The 27615-nt window shown below is 37.8% G+C and overlaps 1 protein-coding gene across 1 annotated transcript in view; it reads left to right on the forward strand.

The window, feature by feature from the left end:
- The window catches only part of PLXDC2 (plexin domain containing 2), a gene marked incomplete at its 5' end in the record, with an annotated part of 277865 nt that extends 255271 nt beyond the window's left edge, over positions 1–22594 (forward strand). Inside the window, 2 exons of the mRNA XM_082309994.1 lie at positions 12084–12244; positions 22466–22594. Coding sequence (XP_082166120.1) covers positions 12084–12244; positions 22466–22582 — 278 coding nt within the window. The 3' untranslated portion in view covers positions 22583–22594. The remainder of the gene's footprint in view (positions 1–12083; positions 12245–22465) is intronic.
- Between the last annotated feature and the right edge of the window lie 5021 nt (positions 22595–27615).

Here is a 27615-nt window from a genome sequence, read left to right on the forward strand (position 1 = left end):
CCACTCTTCTCTCTTGAAAAGGGGAGGATTTAAGGTTTTTACCATTATTGCAAAAATCCTGTTGAGATTAGGTTATGGATTATGTAATTATATGTTTACTTCTGTATGTTCCACTTACTCAAAACTGCTGATGTTCCTCTCAAATTGCAGGGTTCATACAATTTTAGGCAAGCAAGAATTTCCTTGGAGACAACTTGTCATAAAGTTTACTTTATCTATGCTATACTATATGCTGTGCTTGTACAAAAAATTCTTATCAAGGAGCAGCTTTGAAATGGTTTCAGTAGTGATGGAAATAGACAGAGAAAAGTATGAGAAAACAGAGATAAGCAAAATAGTTGATGATGCATAGAAATGTGTTAATAGGATAAGAATATGAAGAAAAGTAGATTCAAGAAGAACAATTAGCCACCTTGATTATCAAATTAACCAGAAAGAGCCTTGTAAACAGAGTTCATTGGATTTTTTATCCTTTCTCTTATATTTAGGTAGGGGGAAAATTCCAAAGGGAACAAATAAAATATAACTCAAATAAGTCAGTAAGTCTTCCCATATATTGTATTTCACACCGTAGATTACAAGCTAAGAAATGCTGATACATCTCCACATTTTATTCTGTTTCTCCCTGAACATTTTCAAGCTGTTCCTCCTTTATCATTTCTCAGCAGTCTATTCTCAGCACTAGTTAGAGACAGGTCTTAAGAAATATTAGAGATCTCTCTTGTTTTCTTCAGTATGATCAAAGCATGATCAAAGTTGAACTTTAGACCCCAAGCAATTTGCTAAATGCAATTTGCTAAATGCTGCTACTGCTTTCTGCAAGTTCAGCTGTAGCACTCAGAATAGGAAAGCATTATACTTGGGAAAAAGTGCGGGATCTACCATAGTATGTTGCTGTAAGAAACATGAAATTATGTCCCTGGTGTAATTCAAGTTGTTCTTTCTCAGGAGATCTTGTGACTTAAGAAAAGCATATACAGACTTGCTGATGTTCAGTATGATACTACACCAGTGCCTGCTGGCAGATATCTAATTGAAACGGAACCTTCCAAAGCCAAGAACATAAGCTTGGAAAAGCAACAGCCTCTGATATAAATATTCCCATCTTCCGTGTGCATCAGACGCAGGAAGAAATGTATTCTACATATTATATACAATGGCTAGTGGGCTACATGTGTGTTTTTTAAAGCAAATACAAACGAAAAGTGCTGAAATCATCCATTCTGGGTAAAAAGTAGAAGCACGGATTAATAAACTTTATTCTTAGGACATTTAAATTGGTAGCATTAATAAATCGTGTTATTTTCTGTTTGTTTCATGATGCTTTGGATTGTACTTAAACAATACTTAGAACAAGACATTTGTCTTTCCCAGAATTTCTTGCATCTCCACTGCATCCCAGTTTTGCTGTGATCATCTTATTACAGCTACCATCACAGAATATGTAAAAAACACCAATCCAATCTGCAGAAAGTCAGTCAAATAATGGCAGAGGTTTCCCAAAGTAGTGGCAGTGGAACGTATCCCCTAGAAAGCAAATGTCACTTCCTGCCTCTAGCACAAAAGGGCATTTACACATCATATTAGGCATTATATACCACATTAGGTTAAAGAAGCATGATGTCAAAACAGTTTAGCTAAATCAGAACAACTATGTGTAGACACTTCAATTTATATTGAAGTCTGACCTATACCAGTTTAGTTTCTTTGGTTTTCTAAGCCAGATATAAAATGATACACAGTATCTGCTCTTACAGTTGTCATGACTTTGCTGTAAAGGCACACATTTAACTGATTTTTTTAAACACGTACAATCTGTGGACTTTGTACCAGCTCAAAGGGTTAATGTGAAAACCACATGTAGATCTAAATGGAGATCTTATGGAGGGCTAAATGTAATAGACTGGATAAACTTTTAAGACAAGGCTGCATTACTTAATGTTTTATCTTATCATCTGCTCCTGTTGCTGTCACAGTGCTGTGGCACTGTGACAGCTAGGGCACACAAAGCTCCTGTGATTTTCTGTCTTTTTAACTACCTATTCTATGTGGTGTTAACCCAGTAGTTCCAGTCAGTAGCCTCCTGCAATCTCCTCTACATTGCTCACTCATCTTTGACATCAGTGTGCATGGGTCACTGTGAAGGATGGGGAAAATGGAGGTGAAGTGAAAGAAGACTAGTATAGTTGTAAATTTTGCATTGAAGTTGAAGTACCTGAAGTTGTTCTGTCTCCACAACATGGGGGAGGCGTGAGGGTAAGTTACTCTGGAAGCATTAGACACAGCTTTAGAGATCAACAGCCTGCCTGACCTGATGGTCTTGTGTTTGTTTTCAGTAGAATTAAGAGGAGTCAGTAGGCTGACAGAATTGAAATTCCCATAATCTGGTAACTTTCTACTCTTCTAGATTTAGCAACAGTCAGCTGCCTTGCCAGGCCAGATGGCGTGGTACAATATGGTACAATATTGAGCTATGTGATGGCCATTGCTTGATGCTACTGAGTATTGCAATGGCTTAAATGGCCTCAAGTGACTCAAACTAAAATTAATACTGATGACAACTTGTATTGGGTTTGCGTGGCAAGGTTTTGGTAGCGGAGGGGCTACAGGGGTGGCTTCTGTGAGAAGCTGCTCGAAGCTTCCCCAATGTCTGGCAGAGGCAATGTCAGCCAGCTCCAAGATGGACCCACCACTGGCCAAGGCCAAGCCCATCAGCAACGGTGGTAGTGCCTCTGGGATAACATATTTAAGAAGGGGAAAAAAAAAAAAGAAAACAAAAACTGTACAACTGCAGCTGGAGAGAGGAGTGAGAATATGTAAGAGAAACAACTCTGCAGACACCAAGGTCAGTGAAGAAGGAGGGGGAGGAGGTGCTCCAGGTGCCGGAGCAGAGATTCCCCTGCAGCCCATGGTAAAGACCGTGGTGAGGCAGGCTGTCCCCCTGCAGCCCATGGAGGTCCACAGTGGAGCAGATATCCACCTGCAGCCCATGGAGGACCCCACACCAGAGTGGGTGGATGCCCAAAGGAGGCTGTGACCCCATGGGAAGCCCGGGCTGGAGCAGGTTTGCTGGCAGGACTTGTGACCCCGCAGGGGACCCACGCTGGAGCAGTCTGTTCCTAAAGGACCGCACCCCATGGAAGGGACCTACGCTGGAGCAGTTCGTGAAGAACTGCAGCCCATGGGAGGAACTCATGACAGAGAAGTTTGTGGAGGACTGTCTGCCATGTGAGGGACCCCACGCTGGAGCAGGGGAAGAGTGTGAGGAGTCCTCCCCCTGAGGAGGAAGGTGTAGCAGAGACAATATGTGATGGACTGACTGCAACCCCCATTCCCTGTCCCCCTGCACCACTGGTGGGGAGGAAGTAGAGAAATCAAGAGTAAAGTTAAGCCTAGGAAGAAGGAAGGGGTGTGGGGAAGGTGTTTTTAAGATTTGGTTTTATTTCTCATTATCCTACTCTGATTTGGTTAGTAATAAATTAAACTAATTTCCCCAAGTCGAGTCTGTTATGCCCGTGATGGTAATTGGTGAGTGATCTCTTTGTCCTTCTCTTGACCCACGAGCCTTTCGTTATATTTTCTCTCCCCTGTCCAGCTCAGGAGGGGAGTGATAGAGCGACTTTGGTGGGCACCTGGCATCCAGCCAGGGTCAAACCACCACACAACTGTTGTAGCATTAGGTGATATTTTAGAGCAGAAGAATGAAAGTCCTTAGCTGACACATTCAGAGTGCTGTCATCCTATAAACAGAGGGATTTGATTTTAGTGCACTCTCATTCATTTGCTGCACTAAGCAGTTGATCAGTCTTGGAGAGACTTATTGAGTTGCCCTGGGCCCTACAGAAAATTGATAGCAAAGCCAGATATTGAATTCAGTATTTGTGGGTTACAGTTCATAATATTCTCACTCAAAGACCACCGTTCATCCCTTACATGTAATTGGAAACCAATTTTTAAAGCGTTAGCTGAGCCATAACTTTATAAATCATCATGAAACCAAGTAAAGTGTAACAATGGCTTAACCTCAAAATGTTAACAAATGCTAAGGGAATGAACCCACAAAAGCAAGAAAATCACACTCCATTACCGTGAAGAAGCTAAGCCCAGAGCAGGCTGTTCCTAAAAGAGGTTAGAGAACATTTTATGGAGATTCCTTTGAGTCTCTGGAGAATCCTTCTAACTGTACATTCCCTTATTCCCTCCCACAGTCACTGTAGGTAGGTCATTAATCATCTGTTCAGGAATTTGCATTATGTACAGGAAAAAAGCTTAAGTATGGAGAACCATATACCTGCACCATAAAACAAGCAGTCTCCTGGTACACTCACATTCCAGATGTAAACAGAGGCCCAAAAGAGGGGAAAAATCCAGTGGCTCTGCCGAGTTCATTGTAGGCTGTAACCCTGTGTGCTCAGCTGTCCTAAACATTATGTCCTCCCTCTTTACAGGAGCATATTAACTCAAAGCCATGGTCATGCAAATAGGGTGGTACAGCTTCCAGGCTAGAAATGACATACATAATAGGGTGGAGGGCTGATGGATTGAACTTGGATCTGGAGGTGCAGGTTAGCCCCAGACCATGCAGCGAGAGAGGGTTTCTGCTCTTTGGCTGCCCAAAGAGGAGAACAAACACATGGAGAGGAGGTGTTGCCAAATGGCTTGTAGAGATCTCTCCTGTGGAAACGTGTCTCTCATTAGCGTCCAAAGAAGAGCAATGAAGCTGGTGAAGGGTCTAGAGCACGAATCTTATGAGGAGCAGCTGAGGGAACTGGAGTTGTTTAGCCTGGAGAAAAGGAGGCTGAGGGGAGACCTTATCGCTCTCTACAACTACCCAAAAGGAGGTTGTAGTGAGGTGGGTGTCAGTCTCTTCTCACAAATAACAAGCGATAGGACGAGAGGAAATGGCCTCAAGTTGCATCAGGGGAGGTCTAGATTGGATATTAGGAAAAATTTCTTCACTAAAAGGATTATCAAGCATTGGAACAAGCTGCCCAGGGAAGCGGTTGAGTCCCCATCCCTGGAGGTATTTAAAAGACGTGTAGATGTGGTGCCTAGGGACATCGTTCGTAGGTGGACTTGGCAGTGCTAGGTTAACGGTTGGACTTGATGATCTTAAAGGTCTTTTCCAACCTAAACGATTCTATGATTCTATCACATGGGTATGAGGGCATCTGTGCAGCACTATTGGTACAGAAATGCTGGTTTATTAAGTTGACAGTGTTTCTGGCATGGTCTTAGTTTTATGGCAAAACGGGTCTGGATACAAGTGCATGAAAACAGCTCCTACAGATGAAGCAGACCGGAAAAATGTATAGGTTCAGGTATAACCACATCTACAGTAGAGACTTATATACTCTTTTATTACTTATGAGTATGCACTACATAGATTAAACATTACAGAAACAGAATATGTGACAATATTTTCAGAGCCTCCATGCAAACATGCCATTTTTTAATAGTTTATTTGTTAACTGCAGAATTTCCCATGCATTCCTTAATATACATGTTAGGTAATGACTATTTTAGTATTGACCATGATCTTGAAGCTGTAGCATGTCCAGCTTTGTAAAAATGCATTTATTGATTAAAGTAGATTGTGCTATACTATTAATACTAATGCAAAATGAGTATCTTATTGTTCTTACATAAAAAAAACCATATCCTTCAAATACCAGATTAGGAAAGTAAGACATGCTTATACATTATTGTTATTATAATTATATATCTTTATATTCTAATATAAATATTTAACATGATAGTTTGTATTTTCAAAGAGCTTACAAACAAATTGCCAATACCTGTCCACAGAATCTAAAATTAGGTGGAATTAAGTACAGATAAAGAGTAGACCTCTAATGGAAAAGTCACATTTTATTCACAGTCATTTTTTTGATTGGAACTATGTAAAAACTGTCCTGATAGTATGTCAAAGGGGAGCTTCTTTACATCATCATTTCAACTGTAAAATTATTATAGAATCACAGAAACTTGATGATGCTTAAAGAAGGTGACATTTAGGTCACTTAAAACTTGCTGTGACAACACAAAACAACTTTTTTTATATTGTTCACAGGGATGCCATTCTCCATCAGAGACTGTAAGTTTTGTAATTCTCTGTGTAAAATATCTGTCTGAAGTCTTGAGCTGTGGGGGAAAATGAGATATACTGAAAGGTGATTATTTAGCTGCCCATTTCTACTTGTTGATTCGGTGCTGGGAACTACTTTTGCTAGTCATATACATTTGATATATAAACAAAGGCATGTACTGCATGCTATTTGATGTATAATAAATCTATGATAATATAAACCTAGCTTTTCAAAAGTGATCTAAGCAAGTAATCAAGCAATTTTCATCCCTCTCCAAGGTTTTTTTCAGGGTAGTAAAGCTGTCTGCCAGGGACAGTGCTGGAACATTCTGATTTTGGGAATATCATCTGAATCTGGCAGGTCAAACCCATGTCCCCTCACTGCTATCCCTGTTATGTCTCTGATATACTACTGTACCTATGTTAATCTCATTCAGCCATCCTTACACCCACAACTGTTCTTCTTCCATAGCCATCCTTGGACTGTTATTGGTCTGGTTCCTCGCATCCAGGAGCTCCAAGGTGGCTGATAGCTATTTCAAAGAATCATAGAATCATTCAGGTTGGAAAAGACCTTTAAGATCATCAAGTCCAACCGTTAACCTAGCACTGCCAAGTCCACCTACGAACGATGTCCCTAGGCACCACATCTACACGTCTTTTAAATACCTCCAGGGATGGGGACTCAACCGCTTCCCTGGGCAGCTTGTTCCAATGCTTGATAATCCTTTTAGTGAAGAAATTTTTCCTAATATCCAATCTAGACCTCCCCTGATGCAACTTGAGGCCATTTCCTCTTGTCCTATCGCTTGTAACTTGGCGGAAGAGAATGACACCTACCTCGCTACAACCTCCTTTTGGGTAGTTGTAGAGAGCAATAAGGTCTCCCCTCAGCCTCCTCTTCTCCAGGCTAAACAACCCCAGCTCTCTCAACTGCTCCTCACAAGACTTGTGCTCCAGACCCATCACCGGTTTCCTTGCCCTTCTTTGGACACGCTCCAGCACTTCAATATCCTTCTTGTAATGAGGGGTCCAAAACTGAACAGAGTACTCGAGGTGCAGCCTCACCAGTGCCAAGTACAGTTTCATATTCATCTGACCAACCAGCTAAAAAAATCATGGGTTTTGATGAACATTAAGAATTCATCCAATTGCTGCCACGTGACCTAACAGCAAACACTCATTTTATCATGAAGCATTTTTATATAAGAAGAAATTGCAGGGTTCATTCTCCATCTCTTTGTGACAAATTCAGAGGCTTGCCATGAAAATTCATTCATCTGGTGAAAAGAGGGGAGAAAAGAACAAAGCTTAGTACTGAGTTATCATCTTTAGGCTGATTGCTGCTATTTAGGTCATCTATATCCCTGGCTTTGCTGGTATAGCTGTGTCAGTCAGGAGGGCGAAATAAGGTATTGTATTTTATCCCTTAAAGATGCACATGCATATAAGAAGCGAGTTTGAATTGGAGCTTTTTACCATCTGATCAAAATGCAAGAGTAAAATGGAATTACATGGCTCTTGAAGGAAAAAGCAAAGCTTTATTTTCCAAGTTCACACAATGGAATTCCACTTTTTGTCTGTCTTTTGCCCTTGGTTCCATGTCACATTATACAAAGGAAAGCTTCTAGCCAGGAGGTAACAGAACTTCACCTATTTTTCCTCCGTTTTACCATAAAACTTTTTTGTATCTCTGCTTTCACAGACAGAGACATTAATCTCTGGTAAGTAAACTCTTTTTCATCTCACATCATGAGAGGTGGACATGTATGTACATGTATGTACCACAATTTTGTTTTCTCATATATAAAACTATCACAATAGAATCTTTGTGTAAACCTTAAATTTAGATAATAGAAAGCATTGTATTTCATTATTTTGCAGACCTCAATGGTTAATATGCAATAGTGGGATAAACAACATTGATAAAGTACCCAAAATGTGTTTACAAACACTCTAAATAACAATCCCAATTTGAACACGTCTTTGTTCCTGTTAAAGTCAGCATCACAGTCCCCATGAACCAGGACAAGATTTTCATTCATGATGAATCTTTGAGTTTTTTGTTTTTCCTGCACCAGAAGCAGCTAACCTGACTCTAACCAGAGACATAGCATAGTAATATAAAAATCAAGGATGAGATAGTCTTTATGTGTTTATCACGCAAGCAATAAGAGCATTGTTATTGTGTTTTCACCTTTATTTTTTAAATGGCATTCCAGCAGAACAGTTATTTCATGTTTGTACTGTGTGCTTTTGTATTTGGGAAAAAAGGTTACTTTCTGTTTCTATGCTGTCAGACAGCACCTAATGAGAAGCAGACTAACCTTGCAGATGTTAACATGCTCCTTCTGCTTAAAAGGTTTATACATGTAAGAATTTTGGGAGGAGTTATAAATAGAGCATATTGTACGTAACAATTGCTTTTTTGAGCACAAGAAAAGGAAAGTTTGGTGAATGTTCCACTGAGAAAGTTCATTTAGGGAAAGGATTGGTCATAAGACAAATATTCTCCCATGGCTTTAGCCTTGCCTGGAACAGCAGATGTGCTGTGATAATCTTCATAAGATTTGTGCACCTGAAAAAGTTTCAGTGTCCGTTTTTTTCAGCTATTTCCCTTGGTGGCTTTTTAAAAGAACTGTCAGTTGATTTTGTAGGAGAGAGTATTTTCAAAGTTGACAACACTGTTTATTGTCTCTGTGCAAAGAGAGTGAAATCAATTTCTCATGAGTATTTGAGCCCTAGGGTCAATGAACTGAATTTCGATTATGGAAATTACAAGTTACTCACACTTGTTGTAATTTAAGAAAAGCATTTCTTGTATTTCATTATTTTTTGCATTTAGCATTCTGATCACTGCACTGATGTCCTTGCAGTGCTCCACCCTAGACTAGTAGAAATCTGGGCAGGCAGTTGTCACCTGTGTTATTTGGAAGAGACAGCATTCTCGTTTGCAAAGCTGGATGCTAAACACTGAGAAAATATCAAATCAAAGGGGATTAATTTGATGGCCTTTACAGAGTGGTTAGGACCTTTGCTGAAGTCCAGCATTTTTTAATATACAGAATATGATGTTCTGCCTTCAACCATAACATAGTAACAATACAAATTACTCATTTAGTGCAAATTGGCCTGAAAATGGGTACAAGTGATAAAGTAGTTTAGGATGCACCAATGTGGCATTGAAGGGAAGAGTCGAAGAGTATGAAGCTGTCAAAAAGACAATTATGAGACAGACAAACTATAAATCCCCTACTCCTTCTGGGGAGCAGTTACTTCTCAGTAGGGTGACTCACACAACTAACTGCTCATCACTGGGAATTAATAGCCCAACCCAGAGCATGTACAATAAAGCAGGCCATTCCTGATGGCCTTTCAATTGCTTAATTTGTGTTTGCTTGGCGATCTGAAATATATGTGCAAGTACTAAATATTGTTACAGTACATGAACAGAAATTAAAACTGGAGCTTGTACACATTCGTCTATTCTCTGCTGAAAATGAATAGCTATTTAATAAATTATTAATGGTTATGTCAAGTAAAAGACTCTGAAAGTTAGAGGAACCATTTTTAGGGTCACCTTTCTTTCCTGTCTCCACGATGAATCTTGCATCCCTCGCTACATAGTGCTACAACTACCAGGAAGTGTTTTAAGTGCCCTTTGGGTCGAATACATTTGAAAATAGATCTTCCACATCCTAGGCAATATCTTCTTTCTTTCACTGCAATGTAAAGGATGGCCTGGAAATTTTCACTCTATGTACAGTGTTGAAAAAAAAAAGAGAACTCAAATAGGGCTGACACTGCTTTTCTTTTCTAAAACTTCCTATACATCTGTGTGAACTAAGCTTTAAGAAAGTTAAGTAAATCACTTTCTGTAGGATTGAGGCAGAGAGAGGCCTGGTTCTTGGATCCTATTCATGCCTAAGCTCAAACTTGATGTCCATAGTCAGCAAAATTAAAACTGAAGTTCCGGTGTGAACAGGTACTCATGAACTTATCAGTAAAAAGAAAGATACCTTCAGGATTATGCAGTATCTGAGTGGGAGTCCATGCTTGCAATTTTTTATTAGGTTTATTAATGCCTTCCACGTCCTATTTTAGCTTCTCAAATTATTTGGTTCTTTTTCTTTATCCTTTGATGCTGTTACTCAGCTCCTTACTCCCTAAGCTGTCTTACCAACTTCATGGGAAAGAGCAGAGCAACACTGCAGGGTTTCAGCTGTCCTGATTCAAGATTGAGGAAATATGGACAAAAGCAGGGGAAAATTACATTAATTGCTTCACTCTCCCATAGATTCACTTCCATGTTATAGTTAGAAATAGCTCTTGGCTAAGATAATACATCTTTGTTTTCCTTTTCTCCCTGTTGTCACAATGGTGCCACACAATCCACTGGGCCATGCAGCCTTCCTTGGTCTGGTGAGAAAAAGTGCTGCCACATGTGGATGAGCTGTTACACTGAGGTTAACCGTTCCTATTTTCTTTTATTGCCCCTCATACAAGGCATTTAATGCTGTATAAGGACCTAGATCAATAGACCCTTCTTCTATTATTTTCCAGTTCTCTTTTTTTAAAATTAGCTTGGAGTTCTCTAGTCACAATCTGATGAATGGTAAAAGACCATGTACAGTTGTTGTTGTTACTATTAACAATAACAGTAACTTGTTTGAAGTCATACCCCGTAACTCAATAGCTGTTTTCCAAGAATGAATAAAAGAGAGAGTCCCTGACCTCACAGACCATGACATTCTTAGACAACCAAACAAATAGTTCAGGGGGATGGCACAACAAAAAGGATGACTGCAGAAATGAACAGTTTTCATTATAGTCAGCTTGGCAAACAAGCATGGTGAGAGGAAATTTTAAAGTGGAATTGAAAGAAAATTTCTCATAAGCGGGACCAGAGCCAGGTTTTGTATGGAGTAAGGCATGGAGATGATTTGAAGGATTGCCAGAAAGGCAGAAAGCAGTGGGAATATTAGGAAAATTATATAAGTTTGTGAAGCCAAATGACCAGTGCTCTGCTGGTGTTTCTTAAACCTAGGGCTTCTGAATCACTCCTTTGCCTGCAGTGGTGGGTAGAACAGCACTTCTCCTTTTACACAAGATGATGCTGAAGAATCATTGCTTATCACCATGTTTGTACTTGCTGTGATACTCAGGGTTATCCAAAGTAGAAATCATACCCAAGCACAAACAGTTCTACAGGTGTTGGCTAATTTATTGAGAGATGTTTTCCACAAAGGTTACAGTATTGTTAAAAGACTTCCAGTCACTTATTTGGAAGTACTGCTGACAAGTTGCTTGTGTGACAGAGACTAACCTAACCTTCTTTTCTCCTGATGGGAGCATAGCATGAGCAGCCTCTCAGTATCAAGTTTAGTAATATGGATGGTCTTCTGTAATACTTTGGTATGATGAGTGTTCAATTCAGACCAAGATTAAAATATTGCAGGGTCATTTAACATCCATCTGTTACACTTTTGGCTGTCTGATTCAGTTGCAGAGGGTGATTCAAAACTCCTCTCCAACCTAATGAATCAGGCTTTCAGAATGTGCTTATTAGCTAGACCTCACAAGGGTTTGTGCTGTATCTCAACTTGAAGCTTTAAAAAAAAAAAAATACAACATTCAAAATGTATTCAGTTAGTACTTTTTGTCTGTAGAGCAACTGCAATAGTTTTATGAGAAAATCAAAGCAAAATTCATTATGGAGGTAATTAAGAACTTCAGAATGTCCAGATTGCATTCAAAAGAAAGGATACTAATTTTGTTTATTGAGTTAGAATCAGTAAAACATTTGGAAATGTCTGTTTGTTAAGATTATGAGAGTATTTGGTTGTGAGAAAGAGACATCTAACATCTTTTTCCAACTTGGGCTGTGGAAAACAAGGAGCATGTAACACAGAGAAAGCGAATTCTCCATTGCTAGCTGTGGAATGGAATGGATAAGACATAAGTTACTGTGCTAATAAGTGTGCCATTTGTGCAGCTTCCACAGATGACAGCGCAGCAGAGAAGAAAGGTGGAACGCTTCATGCCGGTTTAATTGTCGGCATTCTAGTCCTGGTCCTCATCGTGGCTGCAGCCATCCTCGTGACCGTCTATATGTATCATCATCCAACGTCAGCGGCTAGTCTGTTCTTTATAGAGGTAATACAAAAGTAACATGTTGTGTCACTAGTCTTGTCACTCAGCTAGTGTAATTGGGGTCTCCAGAATAGAATTTTCTTAACTAAATCTAGAAAGTATTCTTGTGTTTGTAGTGTAAGCTTTGAAGAAATGGACCTACCTCACCTAGCCCGTGATGCTGTTTTGTTCTTAGCATGTTTGTCATTCAGCTGCTTCTTTAACTACTATTGGTGTTACTTTTTTGGGGGGTTTTACACAGGACATGTATCTAAAAGGTACATCTCAGATACCATTCCACCTCTCTTTCCTATCCTTCATTGTTCTCACCATAGCATTTTTCCATTAGCTGTCACGTGCACTAGCATTTTATTTCAGGACGTATATTTTTTCAATTATTTTCCTCTGGAAAAATAAGATGTTTGCACTCATTAATTCTCCAGAAGAGCTGACTTAAAGTAGGTTTTTAGCTAGAAACATGTGTTAGCTGTTCCATACATTCATTTGTAGAAATCTTTTAACACTTTACCTCAGACTGTGGGAAAGATTCTTTTTGCCTAATTTTGACATCTAAATCCAGTATCATCTCCCTTTGCTCTTTTTATTAGTGTAGAGAGAAACAAACTCTTTTAGACCATGATTCATCTGACCTATTTGAGACATCTCCTTTAGGATTAGATAAATTAACATTTTTCTCCCTCAAATATAGGTAGCTACCTCAGGTGCAGCCATCTACATTGCAGATGCTGACATTTAGTTAGCTCAACTCCACTGCACATGACAATATGAGAAAGGAACAATTTCCATGGGTGTTTGATTCTACAAAAACCTATGAATACCTACACTTACTTGTTTTTTTTTCAACACAGCAATGTTCCTCTACCTTATGGTAACTATAGTTGCTAAACATGAAAGAAAATGCTGATTGTTCATAACCCCCACCTGCAGTATTCCCTTACTTTTAAGAGCCTGGACACTTTCTAATGGGCAATAGTGAAGATGCAGAACCACTGGAAGTGTCACTAGGGACGTACCTAGGGATTACTTAGGTAAAGGTAAAAGCCTGGACCAGGAAGAAACATTCGTTCCTAGTGACAGCAGTGTGAATTGAAGTGAGACATGTACATGAACAGAATGATTCATCTTTAAAATCCTATTATAATAAATACACTGCTTAGATGCAATAGTAGTGACAGAAATCAAAATGAATTGTTTATCAGTATTCCAGGCTCAAGCGATGTAGCTGTGTTAACCATCGGGGAACAGCATCCATGTAGTAAAATCAATAGTCTTCTTTCATGTCTGTGTGACATTTCAAGCCAGTTCTCTATTGATGTCGACAAAAAAAAAAAAAAAACTCCACTGAAGTCCTTGTACAAAAAAGAAGGATTTGTCCCTTTCTTTTTTTCACACAGATTGAATTGCTATTCTTTCACACTAGTAAAAACAAATTTTTTATCTGTTATGATGTGACTGAAAAGGCTAAGTAAATGACAACACCATTTTTTAAGGAGAGAAGAATACCAAATTAAAATACACATTTATTTATTTATTTTTGTTCTCAGTGTAGTAATGGCATGTTAATTTATTTCATTCATTGATATCATACTCATCATGAAAACAGTGGTACCTTAATCAGTTTTGTTAAACCCATTCCGCTGAATTTAATCTTTAGGTGGCATTAATCAATACATGCAGTCAAAGCTAAAATGTCTTTTAGCAAGCAACGTACGCTTTTAGAAAAAAATAGAAAAACATAATCTTCTGTTTAAAATAAAGGAGAAATAATTGGATAAGGACAGGAGGAAGTAAATTAGTCAAAATCAAGTTTATGCAAAATGTGGTATAAACTACATCCTCTTTTGGTTACTAGGAAAATTGTGATACTTGTGGAGAATCAGCCATTTAGCAAGAATTATAACAAGTTCTAGCCATGAAGGGGTGGCCTTTCTCTGTGAGTGGTAAAACCACTTAGGCAGTGGTAAAACCACAAGGGGTGGAGAAAGGGATTACTCTGTATTTCAGAACATTTCCACACATTCCAAATTATTGGTATCATACGCATAGAAGAACAGAATAAGGTAATCCATTCCAGAAAGGAAATTGCTTTTAAGAAATTTAATCATTTAATTTCCAAAGGAAAAAAAAATAGACTTGCATTCCAAAACTGAAGAACAAAAAACACAAAAAAAAAAAAAAGAGAGACATAACTGGTATAAATAGGTCACTGTTACAAAAAAACATTCCTTATTGTATTTGTGCAATTGAAAAATATTTGAGTAAGCTGTTACAGATAACATGGTACACCATATACCACAGCAGACAAGCTGCATTATTTATGGCGAAATTAATGAAATGTGGATTCCAAGTTACCATTCTGGGGAAAGAGCTCAAGAGGATTGCCATGGGCTTGGTCATGAAATGAGAACAAGCACATAAATATTTCAGAAAATAATATTGTTTTGTATGAGTCTCTTGATTAATAAAGCAAGTTGCACAGTTAAAACAAGATGTGACAGATGCACAGGCAGCTCCCTCATGCAGTTGTCTGAAAAATTACTAGTACACTGTAGTCCACCATCAAGTCTTCTAGCCAAATCAAGATCTGCATCAGTTTATCTATCATCAGTAATTAATACAAATCTAAGGCTGAGCAAAATAAAGAACGGGCACCTGCCGCATTTGTGTTTACTTTTAAAGAAGCTACTTCACAGAGGCATACCTTACAGTGGCATCATATTGGCATTAAACATAACATTCATTCAAAACTGTAACACAACTAAGACAGAAACTTCTTTTTACATCTAAGATTCTAGGATGCTGCCATAATTTTGTAGGTAAAGCATCATTTTCAGTCAGATTCTGTTGGGTTTTTTAGTTTGAGGGCTATATAAGGAATTTTGAGTTGATTTGGTTTATAGCCATGACTGGTTACTGAATAAAGAAAAGAATAAGACACTGATCCCACATCTGAGGTTTTAAGTTTCTTTCTCCCTTGTGTTCTCTGCAGATATCACCCAATATCCACTTACCACCTCACTCAGGTTTTCACATAGCTCATCTCAAATCCCACTCGTGATGCCTCTCGTGTTTGTCATGTAGTCCCTTTTCTCAGTGAGCTCCCCCAGATAAGGATAAATACACCCACACTTTGACTGCACTGTTAAACTTTGTGCTGATAAATGCAATCCCTTGTGATGCCTCTGAGCACCATTAAATGATATCCTGAGTGCACTAGTTGGTTTAAATAAGCGATACACAAAAGCCAAGAAAAATGTCATTTATTCCAAAAACAACTATTGTTTTAGAACAGAGTAACATTATTCTATGATTTTTTTTACCCCTAAAGTCTGAAGAAAACATTTCCTCTAGTGTTTTTGTTCATAGCTGTTGAGCACAATGCGTATGTGCAGCCCCACCTGGAACAAAAATAGCTATTTTGAACAAACAGCTTGAGAAGTCTTGAATGCCAATACTATTCAATTTGCCCATGATAGTGTATCATTTTAAAAGAATACCATCCAAATAATTAAATACTTTTTTTAAAAAAGTTCCTCTTTTTGTTAAATGTGTAGAAGATTCAAATCAAAATGCAATGGTTTCCTGTTTCTTCCAGCCCCCACACTATTCAACATGTGTTTCATTGTTTAAATTGCACACTTTTCTGGTGACCTAAAGACAGAATGAATTATCAACTTTTAAATTTAAGGGAGTTCCAGTCAAAATTCCAGTGAATTCAGGCTCTTTCTAAAAGCTGAGAGTAAATGTTGACTAAAGATTAGCTTGCAGCATGACAGAAGAGATGTTGTATGCTTTGGTCTTTCATTTATTTATGGTTATTCCTGTGGTATTTTCTATACCCTGAATTTGATTTTGTTGCCAATAATTTCCACTTTTGAATCAAGTTACATATCTACTCTTACCTTGAGGAATCTTGTGTCTCTTGAGTATACTTTGAACTTATTTGCACTGATTTTTGAAAAGTAGCAAACCTGTCAAATAGCGCTTCTCGTGTCTTTTTCAACAAAGCAGTAGCTTATGTCAGAAATCTAGCTATAACACATACACCTGCACACTAGCTATGCCACAATTAAAAAGTAATTAGTTTATTCGCTAACCTATGTAGTATACTTGCATTCAGGATTTGAGGTTTGGTGGCCAAGAAGCCAAGCATGATGCCTGGATTGTAGTGGATTGCATGCCTGTGATATAGATCATAGCAAAATTGATATAACTATCTGGACCTGAAAGTAAATAGGGGTAAAGAAATGCCCAGCTGAGTCAGATGGATTTGCTCAAATTTCATTGAGTTGCGGGCCAAATAGCAGCTTTAGTAATATTTTGGATTTTACTTCTTCCCTTCTTTTTCTTCATGTTCTTTTTTTCTTATACTTTTAACCTTTATTGATTTGCACTTTTTGTGTGAACTTTGGCACTGAGAACAATTAATGTCCAGGGAACATTTAGCAAATCGAAAAGCAAGGCATAAGGCAGACTGTCTTTTACTCAGATGTCTTTTGCCTGTTTGCACGCAGTTATCTGTGGACGGAAGTATTGCATAGGACACAAGAAGTTTTCATGTGCCTGCTTTTTTTGTGTTTTTTCTTACCTTTTTATTTATATGCTGGTCTAAAGTCATTTTAATGTTTGCAACTTACCTCAGCTGTCATCCCAGTGCTCTGCCTTTGGGGAACAAAGGCAACATGATCTGGCCACAGCTGAGAAGACAGCAGAGGAATTGCTGGCCAATATGAAGACAGGGAGTCAGACATTGTGATGTCTTTTCCCAGCTGGGCACAGAGATACTGTTGCCAAACGTGCTTATGTAAGGCTCGACAACAGCAGAATAAAATTTTTCTGTGGCAGTTCTCTACGGGTAGGGGATTTTAAGGATTCTAAACTAACATTGCAAGTTGGGACCATCTTAACCTCAGGCAAAGAGCCTTTCTCTTGTATTCAGCTTATAGGTACAAAACCAAATCCAATTTATTAACACATGTAGACCCTGAAGCTGTAGGGATATGAGTGAATTCAGAGCCTGTGTGTTTCTTAATAGTGGCTGTGTATGTCTTAATAGTAGTTAATATATCACACACTGAAGAGAAGTGTGATTGTTTGTGGTTACAAGTTATCATTCTTTTGAGTTAAGAGCCCATTTTAAAGGTCATAGCCTTGCTTTCATGTTCCCACCCTCCCTGGAGGTTTTCCAGAGCTTTATTGTGCTGATTCAGCTGCTTAGAAACATGCATGTACAGTCACACACACATATGCACATACCTATGTCTTTTTTGGTTGTTTGTTTTACTTCATTTTGCAGGTTTAAGCTGGACAATTTCACAAATCTGTTTTTTCAAATGGCCACACAGAGAGTTGAACTGGCGCTATGGAGCCAGGAGGTGACCTTGGGGAGAAAGAGAGGGAGGAAGGAATGAGCAGCTGCAGATCTTCAGCAAATAAAATAATAGTGTGTGATCAGACCCTCGGGGATGCACCTCGACTCTTCCTGATTTAACTTGAATTATGTCTTTACTGGTAAATTAAATAAGCCTGGGACTGTTTTTTAGCATAGAGACCAACCAGCATGGAAGGATCTGCATTCCTATCATTTAACTCTATCAGCCTCACAGTAAGGTGATGGCATGCAGACTATTAGCATGGACTGAGGATGGTCCCCAAATCCTGAGCCCTAGCTGGGGTGGTCTGAGAAAACACTAACTGCTGGGTATTTTTCTAACAGTTGAGCTGTGTAGTGGATTGTGTTGCAGTATCTGGAAACATTCACTGGCATGCAGCTCTAGTAGTAGATTTTCTTCAGATTTTGACCCTCTGCTCATCCCCATCACAGAAGGAGAAAATAGTCAAAAAAGCCGGAGATTGTTCTTGCTGTTTCAGAGCTCAGGGAATTAATGGGCATTTCTGGCTCACTGTTATACATTTCTGCTCATACCAGCTCTTCACAAATAAGAGCCAGCATTTAACAGCCAGCCCAGTCCTCCATGCACCATTTCCAGATTTCTGCATTAATGTCACAGATGCAGTGTATGTCTTCAAAAAAATGAGAAGTAAATAGGAGACAGAGTAAAAAAGAAAGAACGAATTTTAAAAAGACAGTCAGATCCTCAGCTGGCTCAGACAGGTGATGAAGCTCACACAGCTTTGCTGATTTCTTCTGGGATATGGCCCATTGTTTTTATTATATATACACATTTTACAGGGGATTATGCTTTTAGTTTGAAAAAGGCTTGACATGGTAATCAATTTGGTTTTGTCCAGAAGTTTGAGTTGAGTTGTGTTTCATGAAGATGATGATTAAAAAGAGGAGAACAAGTATCATTTTTCTCTTCTTTCAAAGTCCTGCAGTGTCCTGGCATTTGGGGTATTGTCATTGATCTCGCTGTCATTGCCTTGTACTGATAGTAAAGTTATTTTTTCCAAAGCTTATCCAGCTCAGCAGGAACCAGCAGCTCAACAAGGGAAACCTAAATCGGCCACAAGGGAGAAGCACTAAAATAAATAATCAACACTGACAATAAAAGTCAAAGGTGGGGAGGAAGGAGGCATTCTGTTTCTCATCCGTCAGCAGACAGCTACTTAGATGAACCTTAGACTGCAGAAACATTGTTATAACAAGAAGTGGTTTAAATCACAAAAAGATACTTTAAACAAGCACTTCTATCAAGGAGAAAAATAGATTAAGTCGGTAAATGATCCTACTGAATTTTAAGTCTGAAACAATCTTTATTTCAGACCAGTTTCTTCAAAATATTCAGTTAACATGATGTTGGGCAATTGGTCTTTCTTATTCCTAGAAATATATATCAGAAGTACAGTTTCAGATATTTGAAGCCTCATCTGTTTCTGAGTGTGATTTGCCAAATAAACTGGATGTTTCTAGAAGAGATGAAAGACTGATGCATAAATTATAACTGCCTAAACAATATTTCAGGTAACTTTCAGCACATCAACGCATATTATGGGCAAGGTAATTTTTTTTATCATGTATTAATGAGATCGTACCATTTTGATGGATAAAAGAGACCCTATAAGGCTCAAAATTCCCTCATGTTGAAAGATGTCAAAAGAAGAAACTGGTCAACCACGAGAATACACTTGGAGACCTTTCTGTGCAACAACAGTGAGAAGATACTCCAGTCTCCATCCTTTAGGATTCATAGGTGGAATCCTCTCCTTTTTCTTCTCAGAAGTAAGACAAATAGTATCCATTCTGCTTCTACTGCAATATTTATGTAAAGACACTTATTCTAGCCTTAGCATTGCTGTGGGAAGTCAAATATACTGCACAGCCACCAACAGTGCTGTGGACAGGCATAACATAAGAAACATGAAAGGCAGATCTCACTTTCCATGGATTATCCAACTGCTAGTTTTTTTCATTTTATCTTATCAACCTTCAATAAGAACTAATTTTTTTTAACGTGTATCATAAATTATTCTTCTGCGTCCTGACATATATCTTTGTCATCCTGGTCATGTAAGGTCACAAGTGCTTTTCCCTCATCCTTATTTGCTTAAAATAATGAACCCAAGGAAGCTTTAGTCCTATGAGAAAAATCCTATTCCTGCTTTTCTGCTTTGTAATACACTGAAAGGAAGCAGGAGTTACCACTCTCCAGCCACAGCTCAGAGGATTTCCTCTGAGAGTTCTAATTCCAAAGGAAGGAGCATATTTTTACCTATTAAATTGGATGACAAAACTAAGGAATTAGTTAAAATACCCAGCTTGCTTTCTCCCTGTTTTGTTTTGTTTGGGGTTTTTTGTGGGTTGGAGGTTGGGAGGTGTGTTAAGTTTTTCATATCTTCTTATTACGCAGCTTCGCAGAGCATAAAGGGGAAGAATGCATTAGGCATTTCCTGAACTGCTTCAGTAGCTCAAGGAGCTTTGTATCTCCTGAAATCAACTAAGTTACTTTTGGTTTTATCAATTAAAACTGTAATGTCTCTACAGCTTTTTGGGGGTCAATACACAAGTCAATTAATTGGTAGCTTGTCAGTGCTCTCTTTTAAGACTGGCAACCACTTACATTACCCACATGCACACAAAGAAGTTGCAATTAAACAGACTGTTACTAAGAATGGAAAATCTCACCATCAGGCATGAAGACAAACCACAGAAAGCTGCAATTGTACTATTTGGAGATGACCTTCAAGTCTGTTGGTTTATTTCTGGAACAGCTGATGTTTATGTTGTATCACATTGTATCATTAGAACTGATACACTTCTGTTACATATTTCATCATCTGGAAAGGCCAATTAAAAAGAGTATCTCAAAATGGTAGATTTAGTTTCTAACACCAACATAGCAAGGAAGTAGTAACTAATCATGGGTACATCTTAAAATGAAATTAGGGAGCAACTTAATAGATTAAAAATCAACTAATCGTTATATACTGCCATTTGACACTGTTTCTAATTATTTTTTCCTACTAGTTTTCCAATGGTTTGTCATTTTCTTTTTTCATTAGGGACCTCTTGGTCAAATTCTTTTCTCATTTATACCAGTATAAATCTGGAATAAGTCCTTTACATTTAATTGAATTATTCTTGATTTACTTTAGTGAGTCTGAGAACAGAATATAACCCTTTTTCTTCAGCAGTAACTAAACTGTCCTTCTTCATTTTGAAACCGTGTTGAATCAAGCTTAGGTAGAAAAAAGTCTCCAAAGTTTGAATAGACTGTTTTCCTGTTAGGAAGAGACATGCATTAAAGAGGACAGTGTTCTGCCTTCCTGCTTGGTGGAAAGGTGTTGTATTGAAAGGCCTGAGATTTTAAATTACCTGCCAAACAGAATTTAACCCTGGATGCCTCAAAAGTAACCTGATCTTAGAATGGGAGAAAAAGAAATCAGTTGCTTTTATATTGCATCTTCCTAATGGTGATCACTGAGGAAGACTTTGTGCTGTACCCACAGACAGCTGTGTAATTTGTAGGTAACAAGATTCAGTGGTCCGCCAAGATTTCTTTAGTGGCTGCTGCCCAACAGCACCATGAGTCCCAGCATAATGTCATGGCTGTGACTGTTCTGTGGTCCCCAACACTGCCCCTCAGCAGCATGAAATATTATGGTATTACAGTATTATGGGGTATTATGGGGACAGAAAATCAAATGCAATGTTTATTTTCAGAAGAAAGATCATAAAGTAAAATTGTTTAGATTTTGAACTGTCAATGAAATTATAGGCTGTAACTTATCGTCACTGTTTCTCCTCTCGTTTTCCTGCAATGTTTCTATATAGGTTGCTATAACTTCCAGCCCTCCTTCCAAGCAGATTGTAACTGTTGTCAGTAAAGAAAGAAATATGTATCAGCATATTTGGCAGATAAAATGTTCAATAGGGAATAATTATTTTAGGAGAGCTTTTTCTGCTAACTGACTTTTAAGAGTTTCCTTACTTTCCTGAAAACTATTCCTTTTGACAGAGTCTCAGCTTGGTCACCCAAAGTCTGAGCCTTCCCAGACATTAATTAGTTTGAAAATACAGGATTTTTAAAGCACTTTTCCTTCCCAGAGGCATCACAATCACATGGGAATTGTTTTATCTGCCCTAGAAAAGATGTCTGTCTTTTCTCTGTTTACTAGCTGTTTTTAAAGCAGGCACCAAAGTTCCTAGTGAAAATTGGTTAGCACCTCTTAAGACCCTTGTACCCAAGGGTCATTAGAGTTCAAACAGAAAGGTTGCTTCTACTTCAACCATCAAAATAAACTATTCAAGTAGAAATTACGGCAGTTGAAATAGAAAGTCATTATTTTGGAAGCCCTGCATAAGGATGCCAGAATTTTGTTCTAAATAATTTTTTAAAGTACAGTTTCTGTGGACTCTGCTGCACATTCTCCCATGGAGTAGAATATGTTAGCGAATTCCTATGCAGAACTAGGAAGGAAGAGCAGTTTAGGGTGTCGTGGATCAGCAGGTCTTTATAAGACAAAATTCACAGATCCGCTGATCAACAGTTTTATACAGGAGCTATTTCATTGTCTTCATTGCTAGGACTGGTGGCAATTATTTAGGTCTTTGAGAACAGCCATCACCCACAAAGTTAAAAAGAGGGATTAATTCCTCTGACTTTGCTGCTGAACTGTGCTTCTCTGTTCCTGTAACAACTACAGAGTGTCTTTTAACATGAGAGACCAGAATTACAGAGCATTGTTAAAGTTTTTTATTATTAACTTATTGTTGTACCCTTCATATTCTGAAAGTTTATTTTCCTGTTGTTGCTGTTACAGCGACGTCCAAGCAGATGGCCAGCAATGAAATTCAGAAGAGGATCTGGACATCCTGCCTATGCTGAAGTGGAACCAGTTGGAGAAAAAGAAGGGTTCATCGTATCAGAGCAGTGCTAAAATTTCTAGGACAGAACACCAGTACTGGCCTACAGGTGTAAGACATTTACTTTGCCTCTCTTTAAAGAAAAGGAGCCCTAAGCTGCTGTAGCCTGATAGAAAGAAGATTTTGGATAAGCTTTGTCCAAGAAGAAAAACTATCATCTAAGATACCAGATTACCACTGCACAGTAGTTTTTGTTAGTGGACTGAGTCACAATTGTTCATGCAAAACACTTGTCAGTGGACACCTACGGTATCAAAACTATGGCAAAAGTGCCATGTTATTGGCTTTAGGTATGGGGATGCACAGTAATCAAAAATATAATAAAGCTTTGGTGCACAAGGGTATTGCCCTTTGGTTCAAGTGTTCTTCTCTGGTATCTCAAAGACTGAGCACTGGTCAGTGTTCACAGATGATTGAAAAAAAAGTATCTCAATGCAGATAAAGAAGAAAAAAAAGGAATTTTCTGATACTTTTAGAAGCGGATGTGAAATACACTCACTTTTCAATTCTAAATTAACCTACCCATCTAACTGAGCAAGTCACAATGTATATGCTTCCAAGGAGTAGTACGATGTTTCTGGTACATTGCTGATTACTATCCTTCTAAACAACTCATAATATACAAATTGGTAAGAAACGAAGACAACAGAAGATTTTCACAATGGTGAAATTATTTTATTTCATGGAGTTGACAATGAAATCGGGCTAATTTTCAGTTTCAATGTTCACTAAAAATTAGTTATATCAGGTTTCTTTCAAGGGATATCTTTCATTTCCTATCAGTAGGCTGAAGTAATGACAGCAAATCCTTTTAGCTGCCAGAGATCTTATGGACCATTTCTTAGGCAAGGTGATATGAAAAATAAGATTTTAAACAAATGGGTTTCTATCCTTTGCCATTTCATTGCAAGTCCTTACTGAGAAGCACCACAGACTTCAATGCACCCCTTCCAGAGATTCAGATACAAGTGTTATTGAACCCTGCTGATTCATACAGTGATTTTGTTTAATGCACATAGTAGTTGCATAAATATATATATAAATATATTTTTTTTTATAGCTAACACAAGGCGGGCTCTTGTGACTGTTAAGACTGCATTTTTGTCATCCAGACAAAGGAAATGGATTGCATTACTGCATATTTCCACTGAGTTGTAAAATAATCCTTAATATTAGAATATTTTTATGTTGTGTAGGGAAGGTGGTTCATGTAGTTGCAGTGCCATAACCTTTCTGCCTATTGGAACCACTCTTTCTTTAATATCGACCCTTTCCCTCCCTGTATAGGGAAAGACAAGACTATAAATTCACACCATCAAAAACAGTTACTCCTTTCATGGAAGGGGTTAATGTACAGTGAGACCCAGATCTTCCATGGGGAGTGGGAACCTGAATACTTTGATGATCTGGGCCTGAGCTATTAAAATATTAAATTCAGGTATTGTATGTACATTTGATCATAGTCATTGACTATCAATTTTTTAACATACTGTACAAGGCACTTGAATCATTTTAAAATGAGGTATACAACATCTGGAGTTTCACATCTCAAGCAGTTAAAAAAAGTTATAGATACCACTTTAATAGTACAGTTATTTACATTTCTTGTTGATGCTTGTATGGTCTACATTTGATTACTTAATCCTGTTTTGAAAAAAAAAATATGATTTTTACTTGTTATTTTGTTCAGTAAATAATACAATACTGTATTTTCTGTATTCTTTTATTTTGTGTAACACACTTTATTTTCATCTGTTTTAAATCATCTAGCGTGAGATTGAAACTGTTCAAAACCTAACTGGTATTAATCTGAAGGTACTAACAAACACATTGTCTTGCAGCCTGGTGAAAAGCCTGTGAAAAGTATTCATTTCAATTTATGTGGGTCTGCTGAGCCTTGTTTCTAATAGGCTGGGATTAAATTTCAGGCTGTTAACTCCAATAGCAATAACCAAATGTATGCACATATATATCTGGTGACACTCAGTTTTATTAAATAAAAAGGTATTAGTGCACATCATTTAGATATGTATTTGGTGTGCAATACTTATCATTCATTAGTTTTTCTAGGAATCTTGGAAGTCATCAGCTAGGGTTCATTGGCCAAATGAAGCAATTGTAGAGCTTCCATTTGAAGCATGCTGGCATCCTGTTTGAAATAAATAATTTTTATTTCAGATCACATATTGGCAAATTATACTAAGGAATTTACAAAAATCTACACAGTGCTGCAATAAGTTCAAGGGATAGTTCATATAAGTAAAGATTTGTATTATTATGGGTTTACAGCTCTGCACTTTGGCTGATTCACTCACGTTTTTCCTGAGTTTACCCATGTATGTAATACATGTCATGCAACGGAGCTGACAGAATGTTTGTAACATGATTAGACAAGCATCATAACAATTTTAAAATTGGTATTTTGATTACTTTTGTTTTAAGGCCCTTTTGGACAGCTGAAGGATGTTTATGAGTATTTGCAAACTAGCTTAAATTTCATACTCCTTCGCAAAATAATAGCAATTATTTTTTTCACTCTGTCCACTTCTCATGATTTGGTGGCAGATTTCACTGGTCTATGGGGAGCATCACAGTGTACTTCTTTTGATTTTTGCCCTGATATTATATGCTATGGATTATAACATGATGAGTTGCTGGGTTTATTTAATAAGACTGATAGGCATATGCTTATGTCTGATAAGAACTGATATCTGAAGAGAAAACCTCCTGCATACTAATGGATGTATAGTGTCTCATTGGTGTCTGCTTTGATATACTCTGTCATATGTTCTATTTATCCCAGTAGGCAAAAGTTAAGTAATCTGTTGCTGTTTTGTAATTCCATCTGGTTTTCTAATTTTTTAATAATTAAAATTGCCACATTAAAAATTATACAAATATTAATCTATAGGTGTGATGAAATATTGAAATTAACTGAGAATCCTATTCTTATCATTTTATAAAGCACCAGCTTAACTGATCCAGACCAAAAAAGTGTCATGTTACCCGCTCTCAGAGATCCAGCTGAAATGTTATTCAACAATTCATAAAGAAATTTCCATCCAGGTCTCTGAAACAGTGGCTTCACTAGCATTCCCACTCATCCTTCATTTGACAGTACTTCAGAATATTTCATTTGTTTAAATGCTTACTTACAGAGTCATTCATTCTAACAGTTATTTTAACGCTTAAACTTTCCTGTAAATTTGTGTATCTAATGCATGTAATGATTGCAAGATTTCCCAAAATTATCATTTATTATTTTCCATTTTAGTGTTAAAGGTTCCATAACACCTGTCAGTGCTGTTTCAGCTCATCCTGTTTCACAGAAAAAAGGAAAATTTGAACTACAAGGATTCAAAGCACATTACTGAGTAGCTCTTTAAATCTCAGTAAGATGAAACAATAAATCAGATACATATATCACACACAGAGATTGTTGAAAAAAGACCCTTACATTTGCAAAATTGTATTCAGACATTAAGAAATTCTGGAACTGCAGAAGAAGTGGAATTGTAATTTCACTCCCATGTGCATACATATGATGATGCGGTCTTATTTAATTGCCTGCTGTGTTTCTCAGTGCACCCTATGATGCATTGGATGTAGAGAATGCAGGCTGTTCGTAAGAAGCAGCTATTCCATATTTTTCTCCTCCTTGCTCAAATTTTGTTGCGCTTTGTTACATACTGTCCAAACGCTGCTTGGAAGACTTTTTTTTTTCCATGGACTCTTCTTCCTTACCCATCATTGTTATAACTGAGGGATACATATACCTTGATTTATTTGTGTTCTGAGCATTCCTGTGAAGGGAGAAAATTTTCCAGAGAAGACCGATGTGAAACTGTTCTTCCTTTTCTTATAATTGCCTTCCTCATTCTCAACAGCTTCTGCTGCAAATAACATAGATGTCTTGTAAGTAACGACTTCCTTCATTGCGCCATTATAATTTGGCTTCAGATCAAGTTCATTTTCTACAAATAATGTGTGTGATGGAATTCTGGGGAAGAACATAATACATCACTGTATTTTGAAAAATTGTAGAAGCCAAGTTAAATTTTCACAAGCTGAACAGAATATTTAGCTTTGCAAACTTCACCATTTTTCCTTGGTCAACAGAGTTCAAACCATAAAACTCACTACACCAGTATCTGAGCCAGCTGAATAGTTGAATCACTAGTTTGCCATTCAAATGTGGACAGCAATGGAAAAGGAAGTGGTGAGCCAGTTTGCCAGTGAGCAAGGAAGAGATTTTCTTTACAGAAGAGTAATAAGTCTTCCAAGGAAAACATGAGAATATTTCTATATTCTACTAGAGCACTTCTTGGATAAGCAAAAGAAGCTGTCAATGACAACATCCATCTTTTTTATTTGTAGGGAATCTCTAAACAACACTCTGCAAGCAGTTGTCATGAGCTGGCAGTATTTCACGTAGCAGGTGAGTGACTAGAGCATGCAGAGTACCCCATGTTGGTTCATGTTCCAGCTCACAGACCATCAAAGGAAAATTTCACTTTGAGTGCATACAGTGGCTGAAGTAGTGGCTATGTTATTATTTTCTGATACCAGCAATGAAGCTTTGTATAAAGACAAGATTTGGCATCCATCTAGAAGGTATCTCAGCCACGCAAAATCATAGTGCCTACAGCCATAGTATTAGCCATTTGGAGAAAAACTGGAATAGAGCACAAATTCAGCTCAGATCAACATTTTTGCTTTCGCAGAATTTATTGCTTCCAGTGAGGAGAAAGAATAACAGCAAGCACTGTTGTCCAGAGTAAGATCACTTGAATCCATATATATGTGTGCCTTTTTGCAGAGAACTATTTGAAGCTTGAAGCCTAAAAAACACCAGAATTAAATGCTACTGAGCGATAACGTAGCAGTCACCCTAATTCTCACATTTTAGACCAAGACTTCAGGAACTGACACTTGCTACTACTTTTCTTTATGGGTGTAATGGTAAGTTGGGTTTGGGTGTTGTTTTTTTGGGTATGGGTTGTTTTTGGAGTATGAGGAGGAGAAAGGAAAAATGCAGGAGGGGAGG

The sequence above is a fragment of the Platalea leucorodia genome, assembly GCF_965183815.1.
Source record: "Platalea leucorodia genome assembly, chromosome: 1".
Lineage (NCBI taxonomy): Eukaryota > Metazoa > Chordata > Aves > Pelecaniformes > Threskiornithidae > Platalea > Platalea leucorodia.